General features: G+C 44.9%; 4 protein-coding genes across 10 annotated transcripts; all 4 read right to left on the bottom strand.

Moving 5' to 3' along the window:
• Positions 1-812: 812 nt before the first annotated feature.
• LOC118476898 (uncharacterized) lies at positions 813-5484 on the bottom strand. 4 transcript variants are annotated; one of them, XM_035967248.1, is made up of 12 exons: positions 5052-5484; positions 4840-4928; positions 4539-4733; positions 3982-4435; positions 3538-3899; positions 3089-3446; positions 2570-3009; positions 2274-2486; positions 1567-2184; positions 1361-1480; positions 1180-1268; positions 813-1099 (listed from the first exon to the last, which is right to left on the bottom strand). In XM_035967248.1, exons 3-12 carry the CDS (start codon positions 4714-4716, stop codon positions 1097-1099), a joined length of 2835 nt encoding a protein of 944 aa, XP_035823141.1. In that variant the 5' UTR covers positions 4717-4733; positions 4840-4928; positions 5052-5484; the 3' UTR covers positions 813-1096. The 4 variants fall into 4 exon arrangements, with proteins under 4 accessions (XP_035823141.1, XP_035823143.1, XP_035823140.1 ...); XM_035967250.1 differs by having other exon boundaries at positions 821-1099; positions 3089-3272; positions 5052-5173; XM_035967247.1 differs by having other exon boundaries at positions 835-1099; positions 1361-1483; positions 5052-5173.
• A 181-nt stretch (positions 5485-5665) lies between these two features.
• On the bottom strand, positions 5666-6540 carry LOC103650836 (transcription factor IND). The gene has a single exon (XM_020552524.3). The coding sequence runs from the start codon at positions 6538-6540 to the stop codon at positions 5674-5676; it is 867 nt and encodes a 288-aa protein (XP_020408113.2). The 3' UTR covers positions 5666-5673.
• Positions 6541-15046: 8506 nt separating this feature from the next.
• On the bottom strand, positions 15047-19718 carry LOC118471923 (uncharacterized). Of its 4 annotated transcripts, none has more exons than XM_035967244.1 (12): positions 19286-19718; positions 19074-19162; positions 18773-18967; positions 18216-18669; positions 17772-18133; positions 17323-17680; positions 16804-17243; positions 16508-16720; positions 15801-16418; positions 15595-15714; positions 15414-15502; positions 15047-15333 (listed from the first exon to the last, which is right to left on the bottom strand). In XM_035967244.1, the coding sequence occupies exons 3-12, from the start codon at positions 18948-18950 to the stop codon at positions 15331-15333; spliced, it is 2835 nt and encodes a 944-aa protein (XP_035823137.1). In that variant the 5' UTR covers positions 18951-18967; positions 19074-19162; positions 19286-19718; the 3' UTR covers positions 15047-15330. The 4 variants fall into 4 exon arrangements, with proteins under 4 accessions (XP_035823137.1, XP_035823139.1, XP_035823136.1 ...); XM_035967246.1 differs by having other exon boundaries at positions 15055-15333; positions 17323-17506; positions 19286-19407; XM_035967243.1 differs by having other exon boundaries at positions 15069-15333; positions 15595-15717; positions 19286-19407.
• Positions 19719-19907: 189 nt separating this feature from the next.
• On the bottom strand, positions 19908-20588 carry LOC118477057 (transcription factor HEC3-like). Its single transcript, XM_035967596.1, has one exon. It carries the CDS (start codon positions 20586-20588, stop codon positions 19908-19910), a length of 681 nt encoding a protein of 226 aa, XP_035823489.1.
• Positions 20589-21991: the final 1403 nt, after the last annotated feature.

The raw sequence follows: 21991 nt of genomic DNA, 5'->3' as shown, positions 1-21991 counted from the left end.
ATCTCACTCTTCCTTCATGCTTGACTGAAGGAGCTATCTAGTACAGCAACACAAGTCGGTCAGCAATGCTAGCTAGTAGCTAGTGTACAACGACACAACAACACATCATGCATGCGATTACTACTGTTCCTTCCTTACATATTGCTGGTTGAAATTTCCTAAAGATATATTACATATATGATGATGGGCATTCAGGGATATGTGTATATAATTAATCAGGGAGCGGGGGAGAAATTAAAAGAACAGCCACAAACCTGGCCTAGCTCGCTTATATATGGACTGATGAAGACGACGAGCTGACGAAGAAGGGGCAGTAAAATTGCCACAAACCCTAGCTATATAATAAGCTTAATTATATTGACCAGTCTACTTAATTTGATGGTAAAAACATGGCTCAACACCGCACCGTGCTAGAGAGGAGAACGCATCCATACATGGAGTCGATAATAACAAGAGAGCTTGGCTAGCTAGCTACCCAGAATGATTAAATTACGATCAGATCAAAATTACCTCTGATCTCTCTATAGTTCATCATCTCCATCCACCAATCCATCGATCCACCACCACACCACGCCACCATTGATCGATAGAGACAGACTATATTGATTCCTAGCTAGTTAATCCGATCCGGTACAAATTAAGGAAAGGAAAGGAAGCTCCTACCACTATCGAATTTCCTCTCCTCGCCAAGGTTTACTCTATCGATAGGGAAAAAATATCGGAGGTTGGCGATAAACAGGATTATCGGGTTTATCGGATTTCTATCGGCGATAAGTAAATTTTTTCGGCACAAATTTAAAAAAAAATGCCAGTTTATCTAGAATATCATGTAGATTATATCTAGACATTTAACAAAATAAAACAACACATTAGCACATTCATAGTTCACACATTCATAGTTCACAGTTTAACACATTCATAGTTCACAGTCACACATTCATAGTTCACAGTCACACATTCATAGTTCACAGTTTCACACATTCATAGTCCATTCATAGTTCACACATGAATCAAAAGTCCAAAATAAGGCAAAGACATGTGCTGAAAATATGACAATGAAATCCTCCATAGTCTTTGGAGAGGCTTTGATCACTTGTCACTGTGAATGTTGACATGTTTATAGTCAGTCGCTAAATTGTAATTCGATGTTCATATACAAAGATTAGATGTTTGTCTAACCTTATAAAGTTCCTTCACAGGGACTTTCTTTAGCCTTGTTGATCTTGGACGAAGTGGAGGATTTGGAGCTGCTTGCTCATGCATAGCACCTACAAACATAAATACAAGTCTCAACATGTTTTCTATCTACCTTTTGTAATTCAATATGTTATAGTCCAATCTAAATGGAAAACCCACTCACCATCCCTTGATCCATCACCACTAGGTCCAACATCACATGCTCCACCACCACTAGGTCCAACTTCACATGCTCCACCACCACTAGGTCCTCTAAATTCCCATTCGTCACCAAACTCATCACCTACTTTGAGACCATAAAAAATTACAATAGTTATATGTTGTTAAAATTATCAAAGAATTTGAAAGTTCATTACTCGCATAGAATACCTGTGCCATCATCATCTGAACTGCTATCACATAATTCAACATTTATTGGGCTACCATCTGAAGAATCTGACTCAACATCATCCTCAATTTCTTCCTCAATATCAACAAGTCCTGCCTTTCTTTTCTTCTTACCTTCTCTTGTATTAAAATCAAGCTTCCTCTTCAATGCGGTCACTTCTACATCCATTCCTAACTCATCCATGAGAACTCTAGATGGGATTGGGGATTCAAGCTCATTGTCATCATACTCATCAAGAATAGGCGTAGACTCACTCCTTGAGTTGCACAACCAATCCATGATTGGGTTACCTTCATCATACATAGCACAATCTATCATAACACTATATGGATCTAACTCAGTATCTTTGAAGACTTGCATTTCTTGAAGACTTTGCATGTCATTCTCGAAATGTTGGATGCGTAATTTCAAATTGTAGTGGACATAAACCAATTTGTGGAGCTTCTCATAACCCAAACGATTTCTCAGTTTGGTATGGACCAATGCAAATGTGCTCCAGTTTCGCTCGCATCCACTAGAGGATAGACATTGTGAAACAATCCGACGTGCAAGCATTTGTAGTTCTTTGTGCTCTCCTCCATATGCACTCCACCATTCAGCTACAAAAAATGAACACAGACCATTTAATAAAAGTACTAAAATTGAAAGGCCACCACCAAAGAGGCATAATAATGAGTCAAGTAAAAACCTGCACTCATGCGTCCATTAGTTGCTGAACGTTCGGCTTCCTCCCCTGCAAATAATCCTCTTTTTTCACAGAAAAAAGCATATTGCTCAATTGCAGCAGATGCAATCTTAGATGAGCTTGCAAGCTTCTTAAGAGCCAATGTAACTGCATGTCTAGTAGATGATTTTCTTGAAAGCTTAGTCATATATAATGTTTTAGGATCAAGTGCACCAGCTAGAGAAAGAAGCAAGATTATTATTAGAAACAAATTCAACAAAAAAGAACATAAATTGAACAATTCTCATTTCATCTCTTACCTGCAACAATGAGAGTATCATCAACCATATATTTTAGTCTCTTCTTGATCACTCCAACTATTCTATCAAGAAGATCTTTCTCTTTACTTAAATTACCACGTATTTGAGCCATGGCTGTCATTATCTTTGGAAGAAATCCAGCTATAGTTGCATTTTTTTGTTGATCAGCATAGCGAAGCACAGTATAAATTGGTGTGACAGCATTCAACACCAATTCCATGTCACTCCACCATCTTCTATTTAACAAACAATCATAAGTAAATGCATGATCTGCTTCATCTTTCCATGCGTTGTTTTTCCAATCATCAGACACCATCCATTGCATAAACTTATCTTGTCTATCCCAGAAACTCTGAAGGAAGATAAAGACGGTGCCGAACCTAGTAGCATTCCACCTAATCAACTCTCCACCAATTTTCTCCCTCATCATAGCATGAAGCCTGCAAGTACAAAAATAGACTTTAAACACAAATATAGAAGTATTGGATATATGTTTATCAAATATATATATACACTTACCTGTTATGGTTATAGAAGAATCTACAAATTCTTTTTGCATCGTCCACTACTTGAGAGACCTCAGAAAAGCGACTTATATCTTTCAGCATCAAATTAATTGTATGAGCTGCACAGGGCTGCCATGTAATGTGCGGATACCGAGTAATGAGCTGTCGACATGCCTTCTTATAGTTGGACCCATTATCTGTAACAATTTGAATGACATTCTTCACCCCAATCTCATCAACAACCACCTCTCTAATACAATCATAAATAAATTCAGCATTTTGAACACGGCCAGTTGCATTTATAGACTTGTGAAAAAACATCCTTCCATTGCAATATACCATAAAATTAATGATACACATCATGGTAGGACCTAAAACATCAAGTATATAAATATAAGTAACACACATGACAGTAACACCATATAAGAAAATGTTAGCATATGAAAATTCATCATATTTTACCTGTCCATGAATCACACATGACAGTAACACCATATTCCTTCCAATCATCCTTGAATTTGGCCATGTGAGCCTCCATATCTTCATAGTTCATATCCAAAAATTTGCCATCTAAATCCTTTCCACTAGGGATGTGCACCCCTTGTCCACATTCTTGTGCCAATTTAATGGCTGATCGAAAATATGGACAATCTGCTTTTCTTCCTGGAATATCATTGGCGTGAAACCACTTCGCCAATGCTTTTCCTAGCTTATCTCTGCTACCGCCCCTAAGCATGATATCCACCCGAGGCTGTGCTTGTGCCCTACTATGTGCCAGATCAATATCAAAAGGACCCTGTGAAATACTTGGACTTCGGTAGAACCTATCCATCCATAAAAAAAGTAGTCAACACACAAATAAGATTGTTAAATAAAACACAAAATAACTAAAAACAAATTATTTACCTGTCAAGTCTAGTTTGTTGATTAGCAGAACAACTTGCAGACCTACTACCACTTGGACTTCGGTAGAACCTCTCCTCATCATATTCCCTCAATGACTCTTTCAATGCCATCTGTATTTGACCTTCTTCATCTAGAGGAATTCTTGCTTTACTCGAAGTCCCTAATCCTTTATTTGATTCTCTAACCTCTCGCTCAACATAGTGTCTAAGGTCATTGTTTCGCCGCCTCCTTATTCTCCGAATAGCCACTTGATCAGTCATTATTGCCTTAACATTAAGTGGAACATTAATACATGCAGCCACATTTCCAGGCAATCCTCCCAAATGCTCTCTTAGACGGGTCGCACCTCCGCCCTTGATACGACTAGTGCAATAATTACAACTAAAACCATTTCCATAAGGCTCACCATGGCTCCATGGGCTCTCAATGCCTCCTTTTAATTTCACACGCCTCCCTGCAGTGTAAGACCACAATATTTTAAAAGTGCATGAGTATAATACCATAAACAATGATTTTTTTATTGACCATCACATAAAAATACACTAACATGTACCTACCATTTTGTGTGACCACCTCAACCGTGTTTTCAGGCATTGTGCTCATACCAGCAACGTCACTTGATGATGCTCCAATGACACTCTTTCCTTTGCGATGGCAATCGCCTTGTTCGTCTATCACAGTTGCATTTGAACGCCCTCTAGGATGTGCATCGTCTTCCTCAACCTCAAATGCCATGTTGTGTTTCTAACTTTCTACAATCACTCAAATAATTGTATATTAACCAGAAAGCAAGCATCTACTTTTAATATTTCTATTTATAAAAAAATGACAGCGGCGCTGCAGTGGATCATGGCGAACCTAATCAAACGCGGCGCACCTCGCCCGCCAACCTCCCACTGCTCTTCAACGTCCCGCTGCTCTCGCCACTCCTCGCGGCGCACCCAGTCCTGCATGTCAATGAAGTTGTGGTCAGTCCCTGAGCCCAGCTCCACCTTGACGCTCCGGGAGAAGGAGCTGTTGAGCGCCGGGTGGCTGATGGAGCTGTTGAGCGCCAGGTGGCTTGCAGTGACCTTGTACTCGCCGTGGACGAGCTCGGCCAGTCGGCCTCGAAGTAGCCCTGCGCCCCTGCGCGTCCGTGGCGCCGGCCCGCGCAGTCGCCCGCCAATCCGCGATGAGGCGGTCCACGACGTCCCCTGCGGCAGGTAGTTGAAGCTGTTGTCGGTGAGGCACATACTGCCGTAGTGCCGTCACACCGCTGACCCTCCCGTTCCCCTCTAAGCTGGGAGATCGATGTAGCTGCAACGTAGCGGCAATGCGGCGTAACGGGGAACAGAGACACGTACCGGCGCGGTGGCGGCAGGGAGCAGGTGCGCCGGGTCCGGGTCCGAGGCTCCGAGCTCGCTTCTTCTTGACGGAGGCACGAGCAGGACGGGCGGCGGCGTCGGGTGTGAAGGAAAACGAACTGGGAAGAAATGTGAAACAGTGAATGTGAATGTGACTCGTCCGGCGGCTGCAAGAAATGCCTGTGCAAACCCTAGCTCGCGCGGGATCTCTGATTTGGGCCAAAATTCAAAATGGGCCGAAATTTTTGGCCGGTATGTAAAAAAATCGGAGCCCAGCGATAAACGGGAAAATCGGGTTTATCGGATACGTTATCGGCGATAAAGTTTTCCCTGCTCCTCGCTCGATCGCTCAGTGCATTCCATGGCTGCTCTGGCCGCCGGCGCTGCTGAACCCGAACCCTAGCGCGGCGTGGGCGCCGGCGCCGCCCATGGACGACGAGGACGATGGCGACGTCGGCCCGTGGATGTCGACGGGCCTCACGAGCCCGGCCCAGTCAATGAGCGGCAGGCCGCCCACGGCCGAGACGCTGGGCCCGGCTCCTGCTCCGGCGGCCGCGTGCGCCGGGTGCTGGAGCTCCTGCACCTGGCGCTTGAGGAACTTGATGTAGCGGATGGCCTCGTCGAGCATGGAGGCGGTGTCCATCTTGGTGCCGCCGGGCACGAGCCGCTGCAGGACGCGGACGCGCTCGCTGATCCGCTCGCGCCGGTGCCGGGCCGCCACGCTCTGGGGGTCCTCGCTGATGCGTACGTTGCGGCGGCGCGGCTTCTTGACGGTGGCCGGGTCGATGTCCACCGGCTGCATGGCCGCGATCCGGTACATCATCTCCTTCATGGCGCCGAGCTCCTCGTCCACGTGCTCGGCTGCCGCCTCGTGCTGCTTCCGCATCTCCTCCAGCTCGTCGTTCCCGCGGTGGCCGTGGGAATGGGAGGAAGGGTCGTCGATGTCGAGGCCGAGGCGGTGGAGCCGATGATGGTGGTGGTGCGGTGGTTGTGGGAAGAGGGAGGAAGACAGCGAAGGACCCAAGCTGGGATGGTGGTGTGCAGGATGCGGCGCCGGAGGGTGGTGGGAGGAGGAGGAGAGGTGGAAGGATAATGGCGGCGGCGGCGGCGGCCCCGGGTTGGGGTGGCTGTCGAAGAGGAGAGGGTGGTGGTGGGTGCCGAGGCTCATGTCCAAATCCCATGAGCTGCTCGAGTTGTGCTGCGTAATGTTGTTCATGCCGGCCGCCGACACACGGACACAGCGCCGCCCTCGGCGACCACTTGCAGCCAGCTGCCTTGGTACAGCGACCACACACTGTGTAATAGACGAGCTCCTCTCAGATAGCTCCCAAGTGCAGTTGTATGTAAACCTAGCTAGCTACGCTGCTAGCAGATGATGCTGCAGTTGTTGCTGTCTCGCCTCGGAGGGACATTATGGAGTGAGAGAAGAGAGGGGAGCCCACGAGTGGTCACATAAGTGAGAGCGAGGGGAATGGGGAGGAGAGCTGGCAATATCAATAGCAAGAAATGGGAGAGGAGGAGGTGAAGTGGAACTGTGGAAGTAACTAAGAGAGGAAGAAGGCATCTTGATGAAGCGATAAATAAATAAATAATATCATAATGTGCAAGAAAGATGGTGTTTTGTGCACTAGTCCTCTATCCTAGATATATGCATGGTAGTGCAGCCAGCAGGTGTCATGAGGCTACAAGAAGAAGCTAGCCTGTCATGGTGCTGTGCTTAGGGGTGATAATGAGTTCTAGATTTTACACTAAAAACTTTAAGGATCGAATCGGATTAAGATCGGATCCTATTCCTATCAATTTTTGAACTAAAATTATTTAGGTGCCCTACCTTTTTATAAAGAGGCATTTGGATTATGATCCATTATCACCCCTAGCTGTGCTGCTTAGATAGGGGCCACTGAGCCATGCATATGCATGTTTTGAAGACGGGGGCAAAGTTTGCCATAACATCTAGGTACCGCATATATATACCTGATCCCGTATATATCTATACATGCCTTGACAGTTAGTCACTAGCTAGCTAATCGACAATCCCCATGCTATATAGAGTATAGAGTAGTAGCATGCCTTGACGCAGTGGGAGAGGATCAAATGTGGCACGCTGTCGGTATCTAGTCTGAGCAAATCTGGTTTGAATATTTTTACATTGATCTATAAAGTTTAGGAGTTGTATTCTGTTTTCTGAGTTCGGAGATTTAAGTGATACAACGTGTAAGTTTGAGGATCGCTCATGTTTTACTCTCTTTGTATCTCTGCGTATATTTAGCTTGTACTTGTACGACATGTATATCTCTACTACTTATTAAGGCTGTAAGGGTAGCCTGCCATTTTCTGTTCTGCCTTTTTTCATTTCCTGTTTTTCCCTCGTCCCTGTCTGACAAACCATCACATTCTGTGACGCGGGACGTAGAGCAACTACTGAGGCACTCCGGTCCCATGTGACAAAATCCCCCATTCCCATTCAGCCATTCCTACTGTGCAAGCCATCACACACTTCGGACGTTGGGCCCACATTGCAGACTACGAGCGCCCACGTGACAGCCACCCTTAGTTTTGCACACACCAGGCCCACGTCTGCTCGCGCAAAAAGTTGCCTCAATTTGACACTGGCAGGAGCATTTGACCACGATTGCTTTCTCTGAAGAAGGAAGGCTTATAAGCCGGTAGAAGCTACGTTGGCTGGCCGGTATGGTCATAAAAATGTGCAAGCCGTGACGACGACATAGGTCGCGTGGGCTGTGTTTCTTTGGTGCGGCCCAAGTAGCTAGCAGGAGGTCTCACGCTTCTTACCCTGACCTAGCTTGGCTTTAGGGTCAGTCTCCCTTGCTTTCTCTGCCCAGCGATCCCTCGCCCTCTAGCTCTTCCTGCTAGCGCCGTCTCCGTCCCGTGCTCTCCTGTTCATCGTCGAACTTAGCCATCTCAGGAGCACCCGCTCACTGCCAAACGCCCGCGCAAAGGAATCCCCCACGATCTCCCTCCAAACTGCCCACTCCTTCCACGATCTCCCCCTCTAGCTCATGATCCCTCCGCCCGCCCCCACCCCCCGCCTGCCACGCCCACGGACGCAACAAGCCAACAACCCACACTCGACCCCGCTACCCTGATCCGTTGCCATAAATAGCTACCTCCTCCTCGAGTCCTGCTTGATCGCCCCATGCTCGACCGCTCGACCGGACGGAAGGGCAGCCCCGACCGTGACCACAGCGCGATGTGCGACGAGTGAGGGTGGTGGCGGGGGTTGCGACCAACGATGGAGAGCCACACAAAGAAGCCCGTCGGCGATGTTTTCCTCAAGGTTCGCTCGCTCATTCCTTCCTTCCTTGTGCTATTGGCGTGTGATCCTAGCTAGCGCTCTCTTGATTTCATCCTTATCCACGTGAATCCTGGATCACACTGCATGCAGATCGGATTACTGGAAGGCCAGAACAGCTGCTCGCATTCACTGGTGCACGGTGTGGGAGCTGAGAGCTCCGTTCCTATGGCCGGGCCCCACCTCTCTTGGGCCCTTGTGCAGATACGTAGAGGTAGTGTCCCCTAATTTGTTTGTCATGTCCCCTAATTTGTTTGTCAGAGCTACTTGAGAATATCAATGAGGTATGGCTCCGCTGGTTCATCAGTATCCAGTAATTACAAGGCATTATGAGTTAGCATTCTCCCTCCTGCTAAGCTAGCTGAATGTGGTTATCAGGTCTAAATAAGTATCCATTTTTAAAAGTATAAATTGTTATAGCCATACATGCAAGTGCTATTTCTAGTGGCGGTTCCTTAAGAAAACCGCCACTAGAAATCGTATTTCTAGTGGCGGTTCCTTAAGAAAACCGCCAGTAGAAATCCATGATTTGTAGTGGCGGTTTTCTTAAGGAACCGCCAGTAGAAATACGATTTCTAGTGGCGGTTTTCTTAAGGAACCGCCACTAGAAATCATTTTTATCCTTAATTTTTCGAGTTTTTCAAACGACCTCGTATGATAAAACCACTAAAATAAAAGTTGTAGATCTCTAAAAGTTATGAAACTTTGTAGTTGACAACTTTTTTATTTGAACTCATTTCGGTTCTCAAAAATTGAATCTAAGTATGGCAAATTTAAAATTCAAATTTTGCAAACTACCTCGGATGAAAAAAGTGTCAAAATAAAAGTTGTAGAACTTCAAAAGTTATTTATCTTTGTAGTTGACAACTTTTTTATTTGAATTCGTTTAGGGTCTCAAATAAGCAATTTACACTCAAATGGTTGTAATATGTGGAGAAAACAACTACAAACTAGACACAAGTCATGTCATAGACGGAGTGGTAGTGGAGGGTACGCGCGAGGGTGAGGTCTACGGTTCGATTCCTCACAACCGCGTAGCGCGCGAAAAATGCCGCGACTTGCGACTTCGACGGGGGCGGGTGGGGTGGGGTGGTCCTAATACAAATAAATTTTTTTACTATTTTTAAAATCTGTTTTATGTTTTCTGGAAACGATTTGCACTGGCGGTTTTATTACGTCGACCGCCAGTAAAAATCGATTTTCACTGGCGGTCTTCAGTTACCCGCCTGTAAAAATGGTGATTTCTACTGACCTCTAGCACTGGCGGTTACGAAAAACGTCACTGTAAATATGTTTAGGACCGTCAGTATAGAGCTTATCTGTACTAGTGTCAGGCTCTGTTTCAATGCATGCAAGATCACGAGGAGTATCTCTAGGCATACGTCCGAAGGTTCTTGCTACTGAGAGCACAAGCGCCTACAGTGCCCAATGAAATTGTCATTGAGGCCATGATCAAGGGGCTTTGTCCAGGACCTACTGCCCAGTATTTTGCTAGAAAGCCTCCATAGACTTTGGAGAAGCTGCTTCAAAAGATGGATGAATACATCCGCGCTGACAATGACTTTCGTCAAAGAAGGGAGAAAGCTTATAGGTTCTCTGAGATGACCAGGGGCTTCAGAGGGAGAATACACTCAAGGCACGTCAGATCAATCCACTCCACCCAAAATGACGACAGAGGAAGTCAGCAACAGAGGCCACAATATTCCTCGCAAGCTTCGGGGTAGCAACAAAGCTATCTTCGGCCGCCAGCTCCAAGAGGCAGAGGCGCCAGGGGCTTCGGAGGAAGGTTTGGGGATCAGCCTAGAAAAATTTATTGCCTATTCTGTGGTGAGGAGAAGGGCCATACTACAAGGATGTGCCATGTCACCATTCAGAAACAGAAGGAAATAGCAGAAGCTGCAGCTCAATAGAACTAGCCGAAGCAGGTCATGCACACTGCTTCGTATCACTCACCCTACATACCAGAGTATGTGGGTAACCATCCTGCAGCTTCTGTTGCCTCAGCTAGCCAGCCACAGGCATCATGGCAACAGCCTCCACCTCCGCCACCATTACAACCTGTATATCCACGGGGCCAGCAGCCAGAAGGGAGCCAACAGACCCACCAACAGTGAGATTTCAGGGGGGAGTCCGAAGCTCGCACAGTCAACAGTACTGTGCCAGAATCGAAGCATATCTATTAATTGAGTTAAAGACGAAGGTTGTTTTTGATCTCTTGCACATTTCTGACAACCTTCGCACTTTTGGACTAAATCCGCTGCATCCGAAGCTGCCTTTGGCCAATAAAATCCTTGGCGAAAAACTTTCCCAAGCAAGGGCCTAGATCCAATGTGAGATCCACACAGGCCTGCATGTATTTTCTTCATTAATTCTATACCTTCGGATCTGGATAAACACTTGAGCAATGGGGAACAGACCCCACCGCTTGTATAACTCCCCTTCTATCATGACATATGGTCGAGCTCTTGCTTCTATTCTCCTGTTATAAGCTTCGTCGTCTGAAAGAAAATTACCCTGGAGGAAAGAGACGATCTCAGTTCTCCAATCTTCGCTATAAACAGGGGATATGTTAAGGATTGCTCTTTCAAGAAGCTCGACCGAAGGTGCTTTTATTGTTTCGAAAAATACTTCCGAAGGTATAGGCAGCCTCTGGGCTGCCGATTTGGCAATGGAAACTCGTCCTTCGGACAGGCCTTATTGAGATCAGTAAAATCGATACACATTCTCCATTTACCATTGACCTTCTTCACCATAACAATGTTAGCCAACCATTCTGGGTATTTTACCTCTCTAATAACTCCGGCACTGAGGAGTCTTTTCACTTCATTCCGAGCACCTTCGGCCTTGTCATCAGACATCTTCCGAAGCCTCTGCTTTCTGGGTCTGAAGGATGGATCAACATTGAGCGAGTGCTCAATAACATCCCTGTTAACTCCACAAAGATCATTAGCTGACCAAGCAAAAACATCTTTATTGTTGAACAGAAACCTTATCAAGGTTTTCTCCTGCTCTTCAGACAATTGAGATCCCAATAGCACCTTCTGATCTGCTATATCCTCACATAAGAGCATGGGCTTCGGCTGATCAGCCGAAGCAGCTTTTTCCCTTCTGAACTTGTATTACTCACAAGCTTTAGTTCCATCTATATTATGGATTGCTTTTGAGTCTGTCCAATTTCCTTCGGCCCTTCTGGCAGCTTCTTGACTTCCATGAATAGCAATGGGCCCTTGGTCCGAATGAATCTTCATGCAAAGGTAAGCTGGATGCAGAATTGCTTCGAAGGCATTAAGAGTACCACGACCAATGATTGCATTGTAAGGGTATTCCATGTCAACAATATCAAACACAACTTGTTCAGTCCTTGTGTTGTTGATAAATCCGAAGGTCACTGACATTGAGATTTTGCCGAGTGCTACAATCTGCCTTCCTCCGAAGCCGCAAAGGGGATGTGTGGCATCAAGAATTTTATCTTCGGGCTCTTGCATCTGTCTGAAGGCCTTAGCAAATATGATATCAGCTGCACTGCCTGTATCAACCAAAACATTGTGGACCAGAAATCCTTTGATAACACAAGAGATAACCATAGCATCGTTGTGTGGGTAATCCTTGAGTTGAAGATCCTCTTGGGAGAAGGTAATAGGAATATGAGACCATCTTGACTTGATGAAGGGTCCTTGCACCCCGACATGTTGTACCCTTCTCTGTGCCTCCTTCTTCTGCTTCTTGTTGGCTGGCTCTGAGCATGAACCGCCTGTTATCGGGAGTACCAGCTTTGGAGCCGAAGCAGCTCCATCTTGAATGTTGAACGAAGCCATCAGCTCAGAAAAGTGGAAGTGAGTTCACCGGAGGTGGGCGCCAATGTTGGGGACTTGTTCTCAAATGCTATGAATTAAGAACAAGGCAACATAAAATGTTAAATATTAATGTTCTTCGTCCGCTGAAGCATTATTTCCCCAAGGATTTAATGAACTTCGAACGAAGATTATAATGACACAATTACGAAGGTTGTATTTTCGTAATTGAACTCTCAGAGGTAATATAAAATAACACGAAGACATAAAGCATTAAAGACAAGTAAATTAGAAGTAAACAACATCATTTATACATTATATAAGTTTGATGTATTCAAATATAATGTTTAGATACATTTATACCTCTGCCTTGACAAAGAATAATTTCCGAGTGATGTGATTGCAATTACAGGAATGCGTGAACAGTAAAGGAATACTGTTTGACACAGCCTGTGAGCAATTACAATCATACCCCTCATAAAAGTTTACAACAACGACTCAAACTCTTATGGTCTAAAAGGTCATTCTATCTTTAAGTCGGTTTGTAATTCCGAAGCCTCATGAACGGCACCCTTCGGCATCACGTACAGACAGCTTCAGCCGAAGCTGTTTCTTCCTGCAGGACCTTCGGCGATGAAGCATGGTCCCAACACTAAGTATGGCCGGCAGTAAGGCTTCCATCTCTTAAAAATTCAGTACTGAATTTAAGGAAAGGAACCCTTCTAGACTTTGTTTGGGTACTCTAGTATTGCTCCAATCCAAAATGGATTAGAGTGTAATTTAAACTAAATTACATTCCAATTCACTTTAATACATGTGGATTGGAGTCAATACTCTAGTAACCAAACTAGACCTTAACATAATTTAAATGACTGGAGCTTTAGTAGCGGTTGCAACCGATACTAATGTCATTTACCGATTTATGGCTGAAACAGTTTTACTTGATCGATCATGCATGTAGCCCCTCTGGCCATGCAGTAGGCACATATGATATGCTCCGCCTGGCCGGAAGACGACCGGTGGCGATCATATCCTCCTCCATCCATCGCCGGCGGCCGGCCAGCCGGAGTATTTGCAATCGGGAGGCACCAGGGAGACCGACGCTGTGTGCTCTGATCGCCGTCAGTGTTTGTGTTGGCCAATGGCCATTCACATGCCTACAGATCTAATTAATTTTGTGCTAGTACTATATTCGTTAATGTATAGCTCCATGATTAATATATGTTCTTATCAGGTGTGTTCACCGTAAAAAACAATGGAGCACACATGCATATATCAGTGCACCCACATGAAATCCATCAAACCCTAGCTCCTTCTAGATCGCCGGCTAATCATTTCTACACATCGATTTATCGGTTTTGAGGAGCGATTAAAGCCGATATATCAGTCTTCTTCTTCTTTTCTTTTGTATTTTTCCGAAACTTTTATGATTTTTAGTTTGAATCCGTTGCGTATTTTAAATTTTGCTTTGAGCAGAAAGTCTTCAAATATTCCATAATATTTATACAAAAATTGGCATCAAAAGTTTTCAAAAATTACAGTTTTTTTTTCCAAATGCAAAACCAGTGTAGCCGGCGCTAATTACCGGCTCCGTGACCCTCGGTCTAGCTAGAGTTGTGGTCAACCAAAATCTCAAATATTTCTTTTTCCTAGGACTACACATATCGACTCTATCTTTGAAGCTAGCATAAAATAATTCAGCACCTCACCACTCGTGACTGATCATGGGCATATTATATATAGAGTTCAGCACCAACAATTCACGCCTCATATCTACTACGACTACTAGTGTATATACCTCTCATCATCTCACTCTTCCTTCATGCTTGACTGAAGGAGCTATCTAGTACAGCAACACAAGTCGGTCAGCAATGCTAGCTAGTAGCTAGTGTACAACGACACAACAACACATCATGCATGCGATTACTACTGTTCCTTCCTTACATATTGCTGGTTGAAATTTCCTAAAGATATATTACATATATGATGATGGGCATTCAGGGATATGTGTATATAATTAATCAGGGAGCGGGGGAGAAATTAAAAGAACAGCCACAAACCTGGCCTAGCTCGCTTATATATGGACTGATGAAGACGACGAGCTGACGAAGAAGGGGCAGTAAAATTGCCACAAACCCTAGCTATATAATAAGCTTAATTATATTGACCAGTCTACTTAATTTGATGGTAAAAACATGGCTCAACACCGCACCGTGCTAGAGAGGAGAACGCATCCATACATGGAGTCGATAATAACAAGAGAGCTTGGCTAGCTAGCTACCCAGAATGATTAAATTACGATCAGATCAAAATTACCTCTGATCTCTCTATAGTTCATCATCTCCATCCACCAATCCATCGATCCACCACCACACCACGCCACCATTGATCGATAGAGACAGACTATATTGATTCCTAGCTAGTTAATCCGATCCGGTACAAATTAAGGAAAGGAAAGGAAGCTCCTACCACTATCGAATTTCCTCTCCTCGCCAAGGTTTACTCTATCGATAGGGAAAAAATATCGGAGGTTGGCGATAAACAGGATTATCGGGTTTATCGGATTTCTATCGGCGATAAGTAAATTTTTTCGGCACAAATTTAAAAAAAAATGCCAGTTTATCTAGAATATCATGTAGATTATATCTAGACATTTAACAAAATAAAACAACACATTAGCACATTCATAGTTCACACATTCATAGTTCACAGTTTAACACATTCATAGTTCACAGTCACACATTCATAGTTCACAGTCACACATTCATAGTTCACAGTTTCACACATTCATAGTCCATTCATAGTTCACACATGAATCAAAAGTCCAAAATAAGGCAAAGACATGTGCTGAAAATATGACAATGAAATCCTCCATAGTCTTTGGAGAGGCTTTGATCACTTGTCACTGTGAATGTTGACATGTTTATAGTCAGTCGCTAAATTGTAATTCGATGTTCATATACAAAGATTAGATGTTTGTCTAACCTTATAAAGTTCCTTCACAGGGACTTTCTTTAGCCTTGTTGATCTTGGACGAAGTGGAGGATTTGGAGCTGCTTGCTCATGCATAGCACCTACAAACATAAATACAAGTCTCAACATGTTTTCTATCTACCTTTTGTAATTCAATATGTTATAGTCCAATCTAAATGGAAAACCCACTCACCATCCCTTGATCCATCACCACTAGGTCCAACATCACATGCTCCACCACCACTAGGTCCAACTTCACATGCTCCACCACCACTAGGTCCTCTAAATTCCCATTCGTCACCAAACTCATCACCTACTTTGAGACCATAAAAAATTACAATAGTTATATGTTGTTAAAATTATCAAAGAATTTGAAAGTTCATTACTCGCATAGAATACCTGTGCCATCATCATCTGAACTGCTATCACATAATTCAACATTTATTGGGCTACCATCTGAAGAATCTGACTCAACATCATCCTCAATTTCTTCCTCAATATCAACAAGTCCTGCCTTTCTTTTCTTCTTACCTTCTCTTGTATTAAAATCAAGCTTCCTCTTCAATGCGGTCACTTCTACATCCATTCCTAACTCATCCATGAGAACTCTAGATGGGATTGGGGATTCAAGCTCATTGTCATCATACTCATCAAGAATAGGCGTAGACTCACTCCTTGAGTTGCACAACCAATCCATGATTGGGTTACCTTCATCATACATAGCACAATCTATCATAACACTATATGGATCTAACTCAGTATCTTTGAAGACTTGCATTTCTTGAAGACTTTGCATGTCATTCTCGAAATGTTGGATGCGTAATTTCAAATTGTAGTGGACATAAACCAATTTGTGGAGCTTCTCATAACCCAAACGATTTCTCAGTTTGGTATGGACCAATGCAAATGTGCTCCAGTTTCGCTCGCATCCACTAGAGGATAGACATTGTGAAACAATCCGACGTGCAAGCATTTGTAGTTCTTTGTGCTCTCCTCCATATGCACTCCACCATTCAGCTACAAAAAATGAACACAGACCATTTAATAAAAGTACTAAAATTGAAAGGCCACCACCAAAGAGGCATAATAATGAGTCAAGTAAAAACCTGCACTCATGCGTCCATTAGTTGCTGAACGTTCGGCTTCCTCCCCTGCAAATAATCCTCTTTTTTCACAGAAAAAAGCATATTGCTCAATTGCAGCAGATGCAATCTTAGATGAGCTTGCAAGCTTCTTAAGAGCCAATGTAACTGCATGTCTAGTAGATGATTTTCTTGAAAGCTTAGTCATATATAATGTTTTAGGATCAAGTGCACCAGCTAGAGAAAGAAGCAAGATTATTATTAGAAACAAATTCAACAAAAAAGAACATAAATTGAACAATTCTCATTTCATCTCTTACCTGCAACAATGAGAGTATCATCAACCATATATTTTAGTCTCTTCTTGATCACTCCAACTATTCTATCAAGAAGATCTTTCTCTTTACTTAAATTACCACGTATTTGAGCCATGGCTGTCATTATCTTTGGAAGAAATCCAGCTATAGTTGCATTTTTTTGTTGATCAGCATAGCGAAGCACAGTATAAATTGGTGTGACAGCATTCAACACCAATTCCATGTCACTCCACCATCTTCTATTTAACAAACAATCATAAGTAAATGCATGATCTGCTTCATCTTTCCATGCGTTGTTTTTCCAATCATCAGACACCATCCATTGCATAAACTTATCTTGTCTATCCCAGAAACTCTGAAGGAAGATAAAGACGGTGCCGAACCTAGTAGCATTCCACCTAATCAACTCTCCACCAATTTTCTCCCTCATCATAGCATGAAGCCTGCAAGTACAAAAATAGACTTTAAACACAAATATAGAAGTATTGGATATATGTTTATCAAATATATATATACACTTACCTGTTATGGTTATAGAAGAATCTACAAATTCTTTTTGCATCGTCCACTACTTGAGAGACCTCAGAAAAGCGACTTATATCTTTCAGCATCAAATTAATTGTATGAGCTGCACAGGGCTGCCATGTAATGTGCGGATACCGAGTAATGAGCTGTCGACATGCCTTCTTATAGTTGGACCCATTATCTGTAACAATTTGAATGACATTCTTCACCCCAATCTCATCAACAACCACCTCTCTAATACAATCATAAATAAATTCAGCATTTTGAACACGGCCAGTTGCATTTATAGACTTGTGAAAAAACATCCTTCCATTGCAATATACCATAAAATTAATGATACACATCATGGTAGGACCTAAAACATCAAGTATATAAATATAAGTAACACACATGACAGTAACACCATATAAGAAAATGTTAGCATATGAAAATTCATCATATTTTACCTGTCCATGAATCACACATGACAGTAACACCATATTCCTTCCAATCATCCTTGAATTTGGCCATGTGAGCCTCCATATCTTCATAGTTCATATCCAAAAATTTGCCATCTAAATCCTTTCCACTAGGGATGTGCACCCCTTGTCCACATTCTTGTGCCAATTTAATGGCTGATCGAAAATATGGACAATCTGCTTTTCTTCCTGGAATATCATTGGCGTGAAACCACTTCGCCAATGCTTTTCCTAGCTTATCTCTGCTACCGCCCCTAAGCATGATATCCACCCGAGGCTGTGCTTGTGCCCTACTATGTGCCAGATCAATATCAAAAGGACCCTGTGAAATACTTGGACTTCGGTAGAACCTATCCATCCATAAAAAAAGTAGTCAACACACAAATAAGATTGTTAAATAAAACACAAAATAACTAAAAACAAATTATTTACCTGTCAAGTCTAGTTTGTTGATTAGCAGAACAACTTGCAGACCTACTACCACTTGGACTTCGGTAGAACCTCTCCTCATCATATTCCCTCAATGACTCTTTCAATGCCATCTGTATTTGACCTTCTTCATCTAGAGGAATTCTTGCTTTACTCGAAGTCCCTAATCCTTTATTTGATTCTCTAACCTCTCGCTCAACATAGTGTCTAAGGTCATTGTTTCGCCGCCTCCTTATTCTCCGAATAGCCACTTGATCAGTCATTATTGCCTTAACATTAAGTGGAACATTAATACATGCAGCCACATTTCCAGGCAATCCTCCCAAATGCTCTCTTAGACGGGTCGCACCTCCGCCCTTGATACGACTAGTGCAATAATTACAACTAAAACCATTTCCATAAGGCTCACCATGGCTCCATGGGCTCTCAATGCCTCCTTTTAATTTCACACGCCTCCCTGCAGTGTAAGACCACAATATTTTAAAAGTGCATGAGTATAATACCATAAACAATGATTTTTTTATTGACCATCACATAAAAATACACTAACATGTACCTACCATTTTGTGTGACCACCTCAACCGTGTTTTCAGGCATTGTGCTCATACCAGCAACGTCACTTGATGATGCTCCAATGACACTCTTTCCTTTGCGATGGCAATCGCCTTGTTCGTCTATCACAGTTGCATTTGAACGCCCTCTAGGATGTGCATCGTCTTCCTCAACCTCAAATGCCATGTTGTGTTTCTAACTTTCTACAATCACTCAAATAATTGTATATTAACCAGAAAGCAAGCATCTACTTTTAATATTTCTATTTATAAAAAAATGACAGCGGCGCTGCAGTGGATCATGGCGAACCTAATCAAACGCGGCGCACCTCGCCCGCCAACCTCCCACTGCTCTTCAACGTCCCGCTGCTCTCGCCACTCCTCGCGGCGCACCCAGTCCTGCATGTCAATGAAGTTGTGGTCAGTCCCTGAGCCCAGCTCCACCTTGACGCTCCGGGAGAAGGAGCTGTTGAGCGCCGGGTGGCTGATGGAGCTGTTGAGCGCCAGGTGGCTTGCAGTGACCTTGTACTCGCCGTGGACGAGCTCGGCCAGTCGGCCTCGAAGTAGCCCTGCGCCCCTGCGCGTCCGTGGCGCCGGCCCGCGCAGTCGCCCGCCAATCCGCGATGAGGCGGTCCACGACGTCCCCTGCGGCAGGTAGTTGAAGCTGTTGTCGGTGAGGCACATACTGCCGTAGTGCCGTCACACCGCTGACCCTCCCGTTCCCCTCTAAGCTGGGAGATCGATGTAGCTGCAACGTAGCGGCAATGCGGCGTAACGGGGAACAGAGACACGTACCGGCGCGGTGGCGGCAGGGAGCAGGTGCGCCGGGTCCGGGTCCGAGGCTCCGAGCTCGCTTCTTCTTGACGGAGGCACGAGCAGGACGGGCGGCGGCGTCGGGTGTGAAGGAAAACGAACTGGGAAGAAATGTGAAACAGTGAATGTGAATGTGACTCGTCCGGCGGCTGCAAGAAATGCCTGTGCAAACCCTAGCTCGCGCGGGATCTCTGATTTGGGCCAAAATTCAAAATGGGCCGAAATTTTTGGCCGGTATGTAAAAAAATTGGAGCCCAGCGATAAACGGGAAAATCGGGTTTATCGGATACGTTATCGGCGATAAAGTTTTCCCTGCTCCTCGCTCGATCGCTCAGTGCATTCCATGGCTGCTCTGGCCGCCGGCGCTGTGGAGCTCCTGCACCTGGCGCTTGAGGAACTTGATGTAGCGGATGGCCTCGTCGAGCATGGAGGCGGTGTCCATCTTGGTGCCGCCGGGCACGAGCCGCTGCAGGACGCGGACGCGCTCGCTGATCCGCTCGCGCCGGTGCCGGGCCGCCACGCTCTGGGGGTCCTCGCTGATGCGTACGTTGCGGCGGCGCGGCTTCTTGACGGTGGCCGGGTCGATGTCCACCGGCTGCATGGCCGCGATCCGGTACATCATCTCCTTCATGGCGCCGAGCTCCTCGTCCACGTGCTCGGCTGCCGCCTCGTGCTGCTTCCGCATCTCCTCCAGCTCGTCGTTCCCGCGGTGGCCGTGGGAATGGGAGGAAGGGTCGTCGATGTCGAGGCCGAGGCGGTGGAGCCGATGATGGTGGTGGTGCGGTGGTTGTGGGAAGAGGGAGGAAGACAGCGAAGGACCCAAGCTGGGATGGTGGTGTGCAGGATGCGGCGCCGGAGGGTGGTGGGAGGAGGAGGAGAGGTGGAAGGATAATGGCGGCGGCGGCGGCCCCGGGTTGGGGTGGCTGTCGAAGAGGAGAGGGTGGTGGTGGGTGCCGAGGCTCATGTCCAAATCCCATGAGCTGCTCGAGTTGTGCTGCGTAATGTTGTTCATGCCGGCCGCCGACACACGGACACAGCGCCGCCCTCGGCGACCACTTGCAGCCAGCTGCCTTGGTACAGCGACCACACACTGTGTAATAGACGAGCTCCTCTCAGATAGCTCCCAAGTGCAGTTGTATGTAAACCTAGCTAGCTACGCTGCTAGCAGATGATGCTGCAGTTGTTGCTGTCTCGCCTTGGAGGGACATTATGGAGTGAGAGAAGAGAGGGGAGCCCACGAGTGGTCACATAAGTGAGAGCGAGGGGAATGGGGAGGAGAGCTGGCAATATCAATAGCAAGAAATGGGAGAGGAGGAGGTGAAGTGGAACTGTGGAAGTAACTAAGAGAGGAAGAAGGCATCTTGATGAAGCGATAAATAAATAAATAATATCATAATGTGCAAGAAAGATGGTGTTTTGTGCACTAGTCCTCTATCCTAGATATATGCATGGTAGTGCAGCCAGCAGGTGTCATGAGGCTACAAGAAGAAGCTAGCCTGTCATGGTGCTGTGCTTAGGGGTGATAATGAGTTCTAGATTTTACACTAAAAACTTTAAGGATCGAATCGGATTAAGATCGGATCCTATTCCTATCAATTTTTGAACTAAAATTATTTAGGTGCCCTACCTTTTTATAAAGAGGCATTTGGATTATGATCCATTATCACCCCTAGCTGTGCTGCTTAGATAGGGGCCACTGAGCCATGCATATGCATGTTTTGAAGACGGGGGCAAAGTTTGCCATAACATCTAGGTACCGCATATATATACCTGATCCCGTATATATCTATACATGCCTTGACAGTTAGTCACTAGCTAGCTAATCGACAATCCCCATGCTATATAGAGTATAGAGTAGTAGCATGCCTTGACGCAGTGGGAGAGGATCAAATGTGGCACGCTGTCGGTATCTAGTCTGAGCAAATCTGGTTTGAATATTTTTACATTGATCTATAAAGTTTAGGAGTTGTATTCTGTTTTCTGAGTTCGGAGATTTAAGTGATACAACGTGTAAGTTTGAGGATCGCTCATGTTTTACTCTCTTTGTATCTCTGCGTATATTTAGCTTGTACTTGTACGACATGTATATCTCTACTACTTATTAAGGCTGTAAGGGTAGCCTGCCATTTTCTGTTCTGCCTTTTTTCATTTCCTGTTTTTCCCTCGTCCCTGTCTGACAAACCATCACATTCTGTGACGCGGGACGTAGAGCAACTACTGAGGCACTCCGGTCCCATGTGACAAAATCCCCCATTCCCATTCAGCCATTCCTACTGTGCAAGCCATCACACACTTCGGACGTTGGGCCCACATTGCAGACTACGAGCGCCCACGTGACAGCCACCCTTAGTTTTGCACACACCAGGCCCACGTCTGCTCGCGCAAAAAGTTGCCTCAATTTGACACTGGCAGGAG

Source organism: Zea mays, chromosome 4 (genome assembly GCF_902167145.1).
Source record: "Zea mays cultivar B73 chromosome 4, Zm-B73-REFERENCE-NAM-5.0, whole genome shotgun sequence".
Lineage (NCBI taxonomy): Eukaryota > Viridiplantae > Streptophyta > Magnoliopsida > Poales > Poaceae > Zea > Zea mays.
The sequence above is the reverse complement of the archived record's forward strand: the minus strand, read 5'-3'. Positions and strand labels throughout refer to the sequence as shown.